Genomic DNA, 16,498 nt, shown 5'->3' with positions numbered 1-16,498 from the left:
GCAGTTTTCACTCGTTTTAAGCAACTTTTCATGATTTCTGCCCCCCCCCCCCCCCCCCCCCCCTTTTTTTTCCCACAGGGACGTTGTCAAGAAGATCGACCAGTCTGAGTTTGAAGGCTTCGAGTACATCAACCCTCTGCTCATGTCAGCAGAGGAGTGTGTGTGAGGGGTGTCTGTGCTCATGCACATCACACGCGTGCGCGCACACACAAACATGCACGCACGCATTCATGCACGTGTTTACGTGGCGTCTCAGTGTCTTCGAGCTGCATGGTTACGAGACAACCCAACAACATCCACCTTCTGTTCGAGGGCCGCACACATGCACAGTAGAACGCTTATTTGCCAAAACAAATCTCACACTCTGCCATTTATAACCACTTGTCCTTAAGCCTACCTTCTTTCTTAATTATTTTTATATCATGTAAATCTGCACTGATATCCAATATCTTGTCGGGGCCTCTCTATTGGTGGCCAAAGTGGCTGCAAAGTTCTTCCAGTGTCGCTGTATGTGGGGGTGGGAGGGAAGAGGCACAGCCCCTGACGAATGAACTGAACTTCATCTCCTTCCAGCTGGTGGGGTTTTTTCAATGCATATTTTATTTGTACATATATGAAAATACTATTGAGAGTAAACATTAGACAAGGCCTTTTTAGCTTGAAGCCAGTCAGACGGCATTTTGGAATTAGCTTTGTCGCGACGCCTCCTCTGTAGAGAGAATCATAACACTAGCCTTTAAAAAAAAAAAAAAAAAAAAAAAATGAAAAAAAGAAATAAAAAGTATATATTTTTCTCATGTTTTATTTACCAGTTGTAAAAGTGTTAAATGTCCAGCCAGAGTATCAGAACCAGATAAATGCTCAACATCTGGAAAGTAAGAGTTTGCTTCAGGTCCCTTCTCCCACAATGAAGGAACCAAAAGTGCAGTGTGACACTAATAACGAGGAAATGCTCTCAAACTGTGAAATGAAAGAACTCGCTATGCCGGGAAGAGGGCTGGAAAAATAGCACATGATACCTGAAAGCTGGAGCACAGGTTTTTATTTTACTGTGTGGGCCATTCATGATACTCAATTCATACAGGACCAAAAAAAATGTCTTTGCATTAGAGGGTACAATATACATAAGGAAGATGAGGCTGTCATAGAATTTTTTTTTTTCCCCTCTCATTTTAATACTATGTCTTTCTAAAACTTACGGTCATTATAGCTTTTTTTTTTTTTTTTTTTTTTTGTATTTTCTTCATTCCGTGTTTGTCTCTTTTTTTTTTTTTTTTTTTTTTGCTGTAAATCAAAATATTAAAAGAAACGAGCTCAAAAGTCCAGCTGATGTCACAATGAAAAGGGTTTTAAACTGTAACCCGTATCCACTGGGCTCAGTTTTTATGGTGTCCAGCCCACAGTTTGTTTTCTGAATTAGATATTTTAAAAAACTGTTAAAAACATAAAGCATTATAAAGGCCTGCTCTGTACCCGCGGACTGTAATGACACTAAGCGGCGGCGCACAAACTTCCAGACTCTCCTTTCTGCTCTGAACGGGCTCCCCGGAGGAACACTACGACCTGTTACACTTGTTACTGTTGCTTTATTGTTTCATTGTTTTTTTTTTTTTTGTGAATCTGGTTAATTTTGATTATTTTCTTTGTTTTTTTTATCACTACATTGATTCCAAAATGTTACTGGGTGATCCCAATGGAAACACTTTCTGTTGTATTTGTTATGTTTTGAGGATGTTTGCCATCCACAGGACACTGGTGAACTTTATTTTTAGTGTTCAGAGAAGAAAAAAAAAAAAAAGAGGAAAAAAACGGACAGTAAAATAAACATTTTATTTCTCTCCTTGTGGTAATACGTGCTTGTCAGTGTGGCTCTGTCTTTGGTTTCTGTGTGCTTCTTATTGATACCCACAACTAAGAGGTGTAAAACACAAAATACAGGAAATAAATTACCCTAGACTTGTTAATGACGAAGGAAGAACCTTTTCTACACTCATCTTCTCATTTTTATGCATCATCAAATATTGGCTGTGCTGTTGCTTTTTTTTTTTTAATTCTGATTAGACACACAAAGTTTGGTTCTTCTATTGTTTTTTTTTTAACTTTGATTATTTTCAGAATAAATAGTTGCCAGATGGTTCAGAGGGATAATTAATAATACAGTTCAAGTTTTCATTTCCCTTTGAGGAGCTCTGCCAAGTGTATCTCCAGTGACGTCACAGTAACGTCGTTGTAGCTCGTCGTACAGCTGAGGATTCAGATGTTTGATAATGCAGCGCTGCGTTTGATAAAAAATTCAACACAGCTGTATCAGGGGAGCTAGTGTTTTATGCTAGGGATGAAATGCTGGGTATCTTTGTCTCTGCTGCCTCTTTTCCACATTTTTTCCCTTTAAATCTGTGTCTCACAGGTCTCATCACTGAGACAGCAGAGTACGTGGTTAATGATGTTAATAAGGCTTTCAGTCCTTGGAGCTGCATCATTTTACTCAGTCAAGCCAGTTTCCTCTGAATATAACAGCTTGTTCATCTACTGCAGGGTGACTGTGAGAAAAGTGCATTCATGCAAATTGCGTGAATTAAACCAGACCTGATTTCTTTGAACGAGGTGGAGTCATTTCCTGTTTACGATAATGTGGTTAGTTTCGCTTTATGAATCTATGTGAGCCTGCTTCAGGGGTCAGCAGTGAGGTTAAACATATTTGACTACACAGTTTTGATCGTCCTGATAATTTTCAGGGGAAATTTGTTTGTTTTTAACTGACTGCTTCAATACTACATGCAATTATGTCCATAAATTTTTGTACAGTGACACATCATCCATACACCACCACTTTGGATATTGAGATCATGAGTTCCTTTCCTTCCTTATTTTCCCATCATTCTGGGACAAGTTAACCTCCCCTTCTTCAGTGTAACCAGTGGTTTGCACTTTATGAACTCCATGTTTCCATTCTTGAAGGCATTTCTTGATTGTAGACTTTGATAATGACACTTGTGTGCTTGAGTGTTCTTGACTTGGCTTGATGATGTGAAGCAGTTTTTCTTAACCATGGAAATAATTCTGCAACCATCTGTTGTAGTTGTCTCCTGTGGTCTTTCAGGCCTTTTGGTGTTGCTGAGCTAGCCAGCTCATTAATTATTTTTAAAGGTACAGTCAGTAATTTTTTTAATGTTATTTAATAGAAAACAAGGATACTGTACGCAAAGATAGCGTGTAACAAACTGATGCATTCTAATACACTTATAATTAGTCCATTAAAAATACATAGGAGTGGGCACCGGTGGAAGTCACCATTCCCCCAACATATTTGAATAGTGCCCAGGAAAGACATCTCCCTTCTGACTCCCTTACATGGCAAGAGTCCGACCATGGGGGAATTTATTTCTTCCTGATATTGTCGCAATTACTTATTGTCAGTAGGTTAGACGTGACCCTTCCATCTCAAGACAGCTGATGAACCAGCTAAACAACAGCTGGTTATAAGCTAACATTATGCCAGCTAATGTGTGTCCTAAAAATCACACTTTCCCTCTGATAAACAGTTTGATTACATTCTCACATCATATGACAGTTTATTTATTAAGCATCAAACTATATTGCATCCACTTCAAAGACTGTTTTGCTAACAGCGGCAAAAACAGCAGCGCTTACTGACAAAAAAAGTTCAGGATATCCTCAACTGTCTTCAGTATCACTGTCATCAGAAGTGAGCTTCACTGACTCATTGACCCGTATCGGACTTCTTTCACAAAGTTTCATAGGTGGACGCTTCTCACCCAGCACGGAAAGCTGAGGTGGACAGTGGACCTACAGAACGGGAATAAACTCAGGGTGGATCTGGTCCAGAGTCACTTTGCTATCTGGGTAATGACAGGTGAAACTTAGCCAGACTTCGGGAGTGAAAATGTAAAATACCACAAAATATTTAATTGACTATCTGTTTTTTATTTCCTCATTTATTGCTAAGTCTTAATATTATTGAAATATGTTTAAAATATAGTGTGTGAACAAATGTATGTTTTTTTTACGCAAACTGTATTAGAAACACACTAGACAGCTGCAGCCTTTATGGGGTACAGTTTAAATTGAATGATTCTGATCGCTCTTTGCTGACTTACATACGTGTGTCCTACAGTGGCCATCGTAGCTAGAATTACGCACTTGAAATAGGAGGGGCAAGAAAACAGAACTCAGTCGACTGCATTCAAATGGTAAAATTTTTACACACTGTATCTTTAAGAATGAAGCAGATTGTAAGATTTGTCAGCTCTCTTTTCAGCCTGACCGTCATTTCTTTCACTTACACTCACATTTCTTTGGACCTCATATTCAGAATTTCAGTGAACAGCTACCAAATGCAAGATTAAAATTTTAAATCAACTCCACATCTTTTATCTACTTATCTTGTCTTGGAATAATCAGGGAACAGGTCTCACCTGTCAGTCAGTTTGAGCCTCTGAAAATGGGGGATTGTGTAGAAAATAGTTGCAATTCCTAAAAAGGTTAATGCCATACTAAAGGCTAAACCCCCTGAATTAAAGCTGAATGTGTGCTATTCAATCCTATATTGATGGTTTGATTTTAAAATTCACTGTGGTGGTGTACAGAGGCCAAAACTACAAAAAAAAAAAAGTATTTGCCTCAAAACTTAAATACACCTTCTTCTACAGAGGCAAATGTCTTTTTTTTTTTTTTTTTTGAGAAGCGTTAGTGTTTTAATTCTCATACGACAAATAAAGTGAATCATAGAAAATGTAATTTTAGTGTTGCAGCAGAAATCTTAAAAGCAGTGTTTGATTTAATTAGTCATGTCTATTTGACTAATTACACCTTAACAGTGTATATCATTCATTATGTTTGTTTAGTTAAAAGATGCAATGCATATTAATTAACATGAGCGCTAGCTGAGTAAAATACATTTACTCAGCTTTTGTAAGTCAAGTAATATAATTTTTCACCTCTTTATTTTGCTTGGGCCACATCACACACTTTTTAATGCAAAACCTTACTCTACCCGGTACTCTCATATATCAAATAAGGCTGGATTCAGCACAGTCAGACCATTCCATCAAACCCCGGCTAATGTTTCTGTGGTGGTTCCAGTATATTTATCTTTCTTCCAAGATTCTCATGTTTACGCCTGGTTTACATCTGTGTTTGTAGCACTTTATTTCTCCCAAATGGCACAATTTTGTGTCAAATATATATATATATTTTTATACAAGAATCCATTTCTTATCTGGGAGAGAATATGAAATACATTGTTGTGCTTTGTTATACCTGCATTTGGTTCTCTAGAAAATTTTCATGTGATGCTAGAGGAAAAGCCAGGTAGAATTTTTTCTTTGGGGTTCATGTGTGTGTACTGAAATCTGTCGAGTAGTTGTGATATTGGTATGGTAATAAAAGTTTGCAGTCAAATAAAGTATGCAACACCAGTGATAGTCACAGTGGAGCAGTTTTTCAGACTGGCTCTTCTACTAAAGAAGATTTTTCTTTTTTTGGTGCACTGTTAAGCTCATGCAATATCAGGCTGAGAGTTTTACTGCTGCCTCTACCCAAACCTGAGCTCTCACCCACATGAGCATCTGGAGAGAAGGGAATTATACTTGAGGTGCAAGGTTGTGCTCTTCCACTCTTAGCTCCCTGTGTCTCCGGTGGTCACGTGACTACTCCTTGACTTTTAGAAGGGTCTTGTCATCCCGAGGGGGCTAAAGGTCATGAACACAGGCAGCGCTGTGTGTTAAGAGGTGAAAGAAGGGTCATGGAAATGATGGTGTGTCAAAAATAATAAAATATATTGATTTCTGTGCTGCAATAGCTCACACAGCCGTGGGTAGAAAACTATCCTCCTCCTTGAAACCCTTGTATAGGGTCTCAATTCAACCAGATTTTGTGGAAATGACTCCCCTTGTATGACTGCAGAAGACACACTGCTGCACACAGGGCGAGGATAAATGTCTTTGCATAATTCTCTATTCCCATGATGGTATGTTTGACATTGTTCCTGCGCCCTCTTCGGTGGAGAACAGGGCTACGCCTCCCCAGGCGCTGTGGCTCCACTTCACCCAGTGGAAGACACAGGGAAGACTAACCTTGTATAATTAATGATGTAAAACATGGAGCGGGCTGAAAAAAACAACATCCTGTTCTAATTGCACTTATCTTGTTGGGTGTTTTATTCCATCCCTGAAGGGATTAATTAAGCGGCACAAGAATCATACTTAGTAAAACACACAGTGAGGTGCGTCTCACTGCTCTTAGTTCTGCTCTTCACTGTAATGCTAATGAGTTACTCTGAGTGGCTAACATCTGTATTCAAATATGTTTGTTTGATATCTGCCACTTCAGTGACTGTAAATGATGCAGCTGAAGCATTTTGAGTAAATATAAGAAAAACACTGGAGGAAGGATGAAGGATCTGCAGCCACATGACTGAAAACTATCACAGAGTTTTTAGTTTTAGTTGATTTCATTTAGTCATTAGATATTACACAAAAACTTTGTATTTTCAAATTATCTTGTAATAACTTTCCCCTCCCAAAATTTGTCACTACCAAACTATGGAAGGTGTTTTGCCTTTGCATATTTGCTTTTTTAAAATAGGTCTTAATTAGTTATTCACAAATTTTTAATGTTGAATTTTTAAGAGTCATCGTAATCTAAACATCATCTTTCTTTGTAAAATGTATACATTTGTTTACATTGTTGTCAGAACTTTTGAGAATTGAAATTAGACTTACACCTAAACAATCATATGGGACTGGCTACATCTCTGGGTTGGAATGTTTGCGTAAGATCACTTTGAGTGCATGACAGGTGGAGCCCACTGTTTCTTCAGAAAATGGGTCAAAAGCAGAGAATGGATTTCACATAAGGTTTAAGACAAGGAATGGAAACTTAATACCAACAACAGGAGGAGACATGGGGACAAAGTAGTCACAAAAAAAACATATTGATATAAACACTAAAATGAAGGTGTGTGTTGCGTGTGTGTGAGGGAGTGCTGGGTGTATGTGTGCAACTGTATTTAGTCCAAAAAATTATAATTACAAATACCTGGGTGTTTACATAAATAACAAACTGGACTGGACTGACAATACTGTGGCACTGTACAAAAAAGGCCAGAGTAGACTTCACCTACTCAGGAAACTGAGGTCATTTGAAGTACAGGGGGAACTCCTAAGGACTTTTTATGACTCAGTGGTGGCATTAGCCATTTTATATGGAGTAGTCTGCTAGGGTACCAGCATCACGACAGCAGACAGGAAGAGACTGAACAAAATCATAAAGAGGGCTGGCTCTGTCTGATGTCACTTAGACCCTGTGCAGGTGGTGGGGGACAAGAGGATGCAAGCCAAACTGGCATCCATACTGAGGAAAGACTCCCACCCCATGCATGGGACCGTGGCAGCACTGGGCAGCTCCTTCAGTGAGCGACTGCTTCATCCAAAGTGTGTAAGAGAGCGCTGTCGTAGGTCCTTCCTTTCTGCTGTCAGACTCAACCAGCACTGACCCACAGCAGACTAGTTACTATTTTATTCATTCACCTAAACTAAAGAAGTGCAATAATGTTCATGTGCAATTAACAACATATGCGATAAATGTGCAATAATCATTCACTTTTTTTAGTATTTTGCTATCAGATATTATATATTATTCTTGCTTTTGTACTGAGTGTTCTGCTGTCCATTTGCTGTTTGCAACACTGTAAATAAAGGATTATTTTATCTTACATTTCATAATAGAAAACCCTTCAGAAGACATCTTATTACCTTCTGCAATACTATTTTTCCCAAATTTGGAGGCTTTGCCCTTACACGGTATCACATCATATTATACTTGTCTGTACAGGAAGATTAATACATAATGCAGCCATACTACATTATTCAATTCAATTTATTTAAATAGTGCCAAATCACAACAAACAGTCACCTCAAGGTGCTTTATGTTGTAAGGTAAAGACCCTATAATTATAATACAATAATCTGCTGATATCAATGCATATTGTATAACATCACTATAATCATAAGGCAAGCATGAATAAAACATAATGCAACCATGTTGTTTACATTTGAGCAATATTGCTGAGCAGTAGGTATGGCTTTAATATTGCTCAATGATGAGTCAGAGTCTGTACTATTTATAGCCATGAGGCATCCCTGACCAACATGATACACAATGCTCAGCCAACCAGAAGTTGGCATCACAGGCTAATCAATAAGGCTGCAGCCTAGAATTGATGTTACTATATACAGACTGGCTCTTTACTTAGAAATTTGGGATTCCCCAGTTTCTCACTATCTAGCTACTGCTAGCTGTTCCAGGATCTAGGGTCAGTTGCTAGATATGGGGAATCCCCACTTTCTTAGTTTCAGTCAATAATGGTCAACTAAGTATAGCCAGTCACAAAATACAATATGATCACATGATTAGGCTAAGCCAATAAGGCATGAGAAGGAGGCTGTATATCATTAGCATATATTATCATAGCATTAGCAGCCTGAAGTCCTCCATGTTGTTTACTCTCCACTTCAGATAAATACAGCCAAAGTGTAGAAAGGGCACTAAACTTTAAGGAATATGAATATTGTGTTGCACATCTTTGAAGAGTAAAGAACACATATGCCAAATTTCATGGCTCAACTCCTTGTGGTTTTGGAGTCTATAGACTGGTATTTTATGCAGTTGTTTCTTAGTCGTTCCTGGTACTCCCTCAATCTCTAGATACAAGAATTATTTGTATATTTGAAAAATGAAATGTATTCTTATGTATAAGAATAACCGACTACCAAAACAATCAGGTTACAGTCATAACTCTGCCATATATTTGTAGTAGTGACTGTTTTGGTAGTGACAATTTTAGCTAATTCTTAACATAACCCAGCAAAGCTAGGCTAAAAATGACTAGCAATCGTAGATTTGAAAAGATGTTCATGAATAAAAACAATCAATATCACTAAAAACAAAAACATTTATTCAGTTCAGAAATTCTGTGTTTGGTAGTAACAGTCTTAAAAAAAACAAAATTACTCAAAAATGATAATACTTCTCTACTCGCTATGCAGCCATTAGACAGAGGAAGTTTGTCTTTATTGTTGGGGAAAATTTGGGTTACATAAAGAGTCACATAAACGGGGGGATTTTATATATTTAATTTAGTACTATCTGAACTAATGCTTTGGGATTCAATAGATCACAACATGACATTAATAAATATCAAGGGTCAGAATATTCATTTGCTTTTTAAAATGTACAATGTAGAAAGGTAGAATGGCCAACATATGTTCTAGGCTATGTCAGAAACACATCAACGTATAACAATATCATACGGTACTGTGCAAAAGTCTGGAGCCACCCCTTATTTCTTTTTACTTAGCTGGGAAAATGGGAAATATGTGCAGCCATTTATTTGAAACGTACAAATATACATGGAAATACAGTATATAATGTAAAAGCAGTTTGTACAATTCTAACAAGCTTGAAAGTCCGTGTGTGATCCACCTTTATTCTTTAACACAGACTGATCTCTCTTAGGCATCTTTCTTGTAATTTCTTTAAGCAGTCTTCAGGAATAGTTCTCCAGGCTTCTTGAAGGAAATTCAAAGCTCTGCCTTGGATGTTGGCTGCCTTTTACTCCGTTCTCCATTGTCAAGATGATCTCACACTGCTTCAATAATGTTTAGGTCCGGGCTCTAGGGAGGCCAACCCATGACTTGTGTGTAAATGTTATGCTTTAACTGCATTGGCAGTATGTTTGGGATCATTGTCATGCTGACACTGTTGCCCGCCAGACACTTTCCAGATGGTATTGCGTGCTGGATCAAAGTCTGATGGTACTTTTCTGTGTTCAGAATTCCATCAGTTATGACAAAATCCCCAAACCCTGACAGAGCTGCCACCATGTTTTATGGATGGCTGTAGATACTCACTGTTTTACCTCTGAACATGCTGATGACAATTTGAACCCAAAATTTAAAATCTGGATTCATCACTACATCAGGGCTGTTGCCACTGTATTTCAGTCCAGTTCCTGTGTAATTTGGCATACCTCAGCCTTTTCTTTCTGTTTCCCTTCCTTAAGAATGGCTTCTTGACAGCCACGTTTTCACTGAGACCATTTCTAATGAGGCTTCAATGAATAGTAGATGGATCAACTGAAGGTCCAGATGCATCTCTCAGGTTCTGTGTCAGGTCTTCAGTCTGTTCCTTAAAGACATGATTTCCAGATAGTGTTCATCTACTGTAGATAGATTTTTAGGCCTGACACTTCTTCTCTGGTTCTCCACTTGTCTGTTTTTCTCAGATTTTTTTAAGGACACACTGCACGCCATGCAGAGATATGCCAAAGTTTCAGCTAATAGCTTACTGGAAATCACTTCATTGTTCCAAAAATACTATTTTATGCTTGTCAAACTGTGGTATCTTTGACAATTTTTTTTTTTTTTTTTTTTTTGTAGAGGAAACAAATGAGGTGTTTAGTGACAGGCTGCTAGTGACAAAGGTGCCTAAAGATACCATTTAAAGGTGGTTCTTTGGTACATTTTCTGTTATGCTTGAATGATTCATAGGTCAATGTTAAGTGTCTGCACAAATAGACAAAAAAAAAATTGCTCTGAAAATGACTGGCCTGAAAATGAGGGAGAAAAACTTTGAAAGACTGCCAGAAATCCTGGAGAACTATTGCTCAAGACCACTTTAAAAAATTACAAGAAAGTCTGGCTATGTGAAAGCAAAAAATGAAGAAGTCAGGAATGTCTCAAGACTTTTGTACAATATTGTATGCAACATAAATTATAAAAACAAAAGAAAAACTTCCCCTTGAAATATCAGTGCAATCACAGTTACAGATGTTACAACTTATTAAGCTGCATGACAAGGTGTCGCATTTGGAAATCCCCTGTATGATGATGTATGTGTCTGCCACATTTCTCTCTGCTCCTTCCCCCCTACTGCAATTTCTCATTTTAGTCTGCGTTGTCATTTTTTATTTCTTTCTTAGTACATAAATCACATCCTGGGTGTGTCATAAGGGGTTGTTGGTTTAATGCCATTACTCAGAAGCCAGCAGCGCTGAATACAAATTTTTAACTTGACTGGAGGTACACTATCTGTAGATACCAAGTAGCAATCCAATACCTGGGATGTCTTTTTTAATAACCTGTGAAACAGCTTCAAACACAGGATTATGTACCAGAGTTAATGGTCCTGACCATGACTGAATTAATGTAGTCAACTTACAGCAGAGACACTGTCATTTATGATGACAGTGATGAAGAACCTGAATGTTATTTCAGTCATTCAAGTCTGGCAGTAAAGACCTTCTTAATAAAGACAGTTTAAAGCTGATACCCACAGAGCAGGAGCAGCCTTTCTTCTGTGTACGAATGCATTTCTGCTGAAGCTTTGCAGCTTCATTAGTCAGAGTGAGACCAGCCGAGTAGTTAATGTACTGAGCTGCAACACAAACACTGCTCTTTAATAGGCTACATTATTGGCAGATGCCCTTTTGTTCAGATGTTTACTAAACGTAAGTAATGAACTCTTGAATGCATTTTTCAGACAGAAGAATCCATCCATCTGTTTTCTTAACCAATTATCCAATTTAGGATTGTGGAGGGGATGGAGCCTAACCCAGGTGCCGCTGGGCGAGAACTGGGGTACGCCCAGGACACACTGCCGGTCCAACGCAGAGAGATGGGCAATCATTCACACTTATAGCCACTTTTGACGCGCATGTCTTTGAACTCAGGCAGATAGGTCTAAACCAAGAAACTTCTTGCCATGAGGAGCACCACGTGTCACAAGAAGAACTGGGAATTTTAAAGGCCATCTCTTAACACTGGATTTGCACAAGGGGAAAAAGAGAAGAATTATTTTAACCACTAATTAGTATCTCAGCGTACATATGTGAAGTTATAATGCATTTTTCAATATATTTGATGTGGCTGTCTCATTAAGGGATGCACTGGAAGCTAACTTTACAGAGAAGCCCAGGTATGAGGTGACCGGTCCACATTAAAGTGGACCAATTATGCTTATATTTCCAGGGCCACATTTATTTAGTCTGAGACTCCACTAGAGTAGCTTTGTATCATTCAAAGTTCAAAATAAAGTTTATTTGTGTTGTACATGGCCTTATTGCATGTTTGCACATTTTAATAAAATGCTGCACCTATTTCCTGTTACATTATTAGTTATTATTATTAATCTCTGGCTCTCTTCCACAGCCCATTTTTGTCTTGTCTCCCTCCCTTCACCCCCAACCTGTACTGTACTGTAGGATATTGAGGTGGCTGAAGAAAAAAAAAAATTAAGGATGACTCTTGCACAGTACTGTGCATTTATTTAGTCACTGCTGACTCAGCACCAGAGAAATCTCATATTACCCTACACAGAAATCGCTCTGGTGCACACAATGACGAGATCATACAGCTGGGGAAAAGCAAGTATTATTATCAGATCAATGTTCAGTATATGCAGATACTGTTGGCGGCATGATTTGAAGTATCAGGACAGGAAGAATCTCATTCTGCTTTGATACTTACATAGCCTGATTATTTTAAGTTTAGCAGCTGATAAATGTGACACAAGTTAGTGCATTTACATGCACACTAGTGTCCTGGTTTGGATCATTTGGGATGGTTTCTGGTTTCCAGATTTTTGTTCCACATCCAAACTGGAGTCACATTTCAAAGTATTCTGGTGTCTCTCAGATTGTTTCAGGTTGTGTAGCAAACAGGCTTTAAGTTTCCAAAAAGTAGGACATGTGGTTTGGGGTGGGTGAGGGGAATCCAGTGATAACAAGGATAGTAGGATCAAGTCACTTGTATTTAACACCATCGTTCTTTAAAGCACTTAATTACATAAAACTTGCCATTGTTGCCTTTGTTGCATCCCCTTCGTGTTTAATTTTAAGAGCCCAATGATGACCTGATACTGAGAAGAAACCTGATGCATGCTGACACACATCACAGGGAAGAAAAACCTTGCGAGTGTCCGTCTCAAACCGTCTGACACCTCAGAGTCTGCGGTGAAGGTGCGAAGACTTCAGATCACCACTTCAGTGAGCATCCTTACCCTCAAACTGCACATACATCTACCGAACAACTTAGGATGTATTTCAATATCTGCCATTGATCCCAGAAGAGCTGTATGAAAACAACTGCGAGGTGTCTGCCCCAAGGGTCCACTTAGAAATAAGTCCAATAACAGTTGGACAGGCTCTCAGCTAATGGAGAGGCTTATCAATGCACAAGACTGCTACTCTCTGTCTGTGAACTGAAGCCCCCCCCCCCCCCCCCTCCCCCCCCAATGTCCTCTTCATCCTTTAGCTTTTTTTGCCTCATACCCCTAATGAACAATCAGTGCTGGTCACCTTATTGCACATATGAGATTAATTTGCTCCCCGCAGTACACAGAGTGATGTTATTACAGGAAAATCAATGTCCCTCTTGTTGTTCTCTGGGGCTGGATGGGGTGTATGCACATCTGCTCTCATAATACAACTGCTGACCTTGCTGTCAGAGACCGAACCAGTGAGAGAGAGGGAGAGAGGCTGCGGCGAAACGGCCGACCGTGTTGTTTATCGAAGCTTTATCAAACCTCTCTGTTCTCACAGACGTGTGACATCAGATTGTGGGTCAGCCAGCCAGCCAGGGCGTACTCCAGCTGAGAAAACGCCAGCGTGTGTCGACAGAGGAAGATAACCTTCACAGATTCCTGCAAAGCACAGGACTTATAAATGATAGTGTGGATTCAGATTCAAGAGTATTTAAAGTTAATACAGCCCAGCCTTTCAAAAATAAGAATGTTTGACCTATAATTCATAAAAATGTCACTTCTAAACCTCCTCTTAGTCAGATTTCATCAATTTTCACCTGCCTAAAAGGACAACAGACCTCCTGAATGACCTCTTGACCTTTTGAAAAAAAAAAGGGACATATAAAAAGAGGGGGGAAGGGAGCTTTGGGAGAGGAACCCACCCTTTTACCCAGTGAGTTTGCCCTCTATTATCCCAGCCCCCACTATCTGTGTGTGTGTGTGTGTGTGTGTGTGTGTGTGTTTCTGAAAACTTGATGCGAAGCCAGCACAATAGATGAAGCAACTGTAGTGTCATTTCACGCCAGCAAATGTCAACCAAGGCCATATCAACAACCACAAAAAGATTCAAGCCATAAACAATTGGACACATGAACATCTGTAAATATAATTTTGGAACCTGGTGTCTTCTGCTTGTATCTGCTTTATATCTTTGCAAACTGTATGTCTTCTCTGGGGTCGGTTGGATGGACAAAACAAGATATTCAAAGATGTCTGCACTGATGTTTTGAACTGATTTTCTACAGGGAAACTGAGGACCTCTAAAAATCCCTCATCCCCATCTTTGGCTTCTCTACCTACAGTTGTGGTCAGCAGTTTATATATACTCATCATGGGCATGAATGTCATTATAATTTTGGACTTTTAATGATTTCTGTGAACTGTTTTTTGTTTTGTTTTTTTCCTAAGCTGGAATGATTGTACAGCATACATCTTTAATGACTTTAAAAAACAAGAATTGGGTGCACAAGTTTGAATTTATTTTGGATTTCCTTTAATCCACACAGGCGCAAGATTATACAAACAAGGTCAAATAAATACATGAACCCACATTAATATTTGGTTAAATATCCACCTCAACCAGATGCTTTTGGTAGTCATCAACAAGCTTTTGGCATAATTCTGCCTGGATATTTGATTGCTCTTCTTGGCAGAATTGGTAGAATTCATTTAAATTAATTGGTCCATGCCAAGAAATTAATTGGTTTCTTGGTATGGACCCTTTGTTGTCCAGAATTTTTCAATAGGGTTGAGGTCGGGGTTTTGGGAAGGCCATTCCAGAAGCTAAATGTTAGCCTGCTTTATCCATTCCAAAACTAGTTCTGATGTGTGTTTGGGATCATGGTCCTGTTGGAACACCCAATTGTGTCGGAGTTTCAACCGTCCAGCTGTTGATTTGAGGTGAAGTTGAAGAATTTGGAGGTAGTCCTCCTTCTTTGTGCAATGTACTAGTACCACTGGCCTCAAAACAGCTCCAGAGCATGATGCTACCACCTCAATTCTTGACAGTTAGTACGGTGTTCTTAAGGTTGAAAGCCTCACCTTCACTCCTCCAAACAAACCTCTTGTCATTGTGGCCAAATAGCTCAATCTCTGTCTCATCTGTCCATAAAATCTTGTTCCAGAAGGCATTTGGCTTGTCCACATTGGCAGCTGCAAATTTCAGTTGAGCCTAAAAGTGTCAATTCTGGAGCAGGGGCTTCTTTCTTGATTGGTACCCTCTCACACCATGGCAATGTAAAACTCGTTTCACTAACCCTGTACAGATTCGAAAATGGCAATGCATATAATTCAACAACAAGTTTCACAAAGAAAAAAGAAAACCTAAATAAAAAATAAACTAAATACAACATGGCTTACATTGCAACAATTCAGACTGGGCCATTAAAAAAAACCCAACAAACTCCAAATCCTTTATAATGTTCAAAAAAGGCTCACTGACCTTTTCAGATATTTTTGTTTGTCCTTCTAGATAGTGTTTCTAGTGGAAGGATTAAAATAATTTCTCTTACTCAATGTAAAACATTTTTCCAGCAAAAAAATAAATAAAAATCTTATCATCTTTTAAGCATTTAAAAGACTGGGTTTCATAAATGGTAACTATCTTGCTGATAGCCTTAGGTAAATTTAGAATTTTAAATCACAGGAATATACAAAACGGTACCTCAAATAGTTTAAATACTTGATTCCCCACAGTTATTCACTACAAAATGATGTTTAAACTCTTGTGCAGCATTACTTTACATGTATTACATCGTCATACATTAGGGCACAGAGCTGCTCCATTGCGCTCTATTATTATTAATTATAATTAATATTATCTTTTTTTCCCCCCTGATGGCCAAGACTTGGGAGAACAATTTAAATATATATAAACTACACATGATGATAGCATAGGGTTAGGGTTATCTCTGATATGACTTTGAGCACATAGGTCAATTTAACACATCTGTATGAGGACAGATGTGCTGCACAGCCTGAAAGTGTTCTCCACACTGTATTTGTGAGATTTCCTGTGGCCTCCCCCTCTCTGTCTGGCTCTTAGCCCCCCCCCCTTTCATTTAAAAACCTGGGCACGCCTCTGCAGCGTTACCTGCTTCTGAAGGAAACAAACCTCACAGACTGTGTGAGACAGACGAACGAGTCGACAGACAGGCGGAGAGACAGACGAGAGACACCCCCGCATAGTTTCCGTCAGCCGGGTGACGTCTCCGCCTCTCGGCCGTGTGCAACGTGACGTTACGCCGCTGTAGTGGAGCCTCTAGCTGCATCTTGTTGATGCGCCGCCAGGCTTTTCCAGTACTGAGAGGACTCCGGGAGAGTGAGGACGACAGATACGCACCGTCCAGGCAAGTGCTCACCGTTTGAAAGGACGGGGCTGTTTGAACGGGCCGGT

General features: G+C 39.1%; 1 protein-coding gene across 1 annotated transcript in view; it reads left to right on the top strand.

The window, feature by feature from the left end:
- Positions 1-762, top strand: part of prkci (protein kinase C, iota) — a 39,895-nt gene extending 39,133 nt beyond the window's left edge. The window contains exon 18 of the mRNA XM_030751506.1: positions 79-762. Coding sequence (XP_030607366.1) covers positions 79-166 — 88 coding nt within the window. The 3' untranslated portion in view covers positions 167-762. The remainder of the gene's footprint in view (positions 1-78) is intronic.
- The last annotated feature ends 15,736 nt before the right edge of the window (positions 763-16,498 follow it).

Source organism: Archocentrus centrarchus, chromosome 17 (genome assembly GCF_007364275.1).
Source record: "Archocentrus centrarchus isolate MPI-CPG fArcCen1 chromosome 17, fArcCen1, whole genome shotgun sequence".
Taxonomy (NCBI): Eukaryota; Metazoa; Chordata; class Actinopteri; order Cichliformes; family Cichlidae; genus Archocentrus; species Archocentrus centrarchus.
Note: the sequence above shows the minus strand (reverse complement) of the source record. Positions and strands in the feature narration are given on the sequence as shown.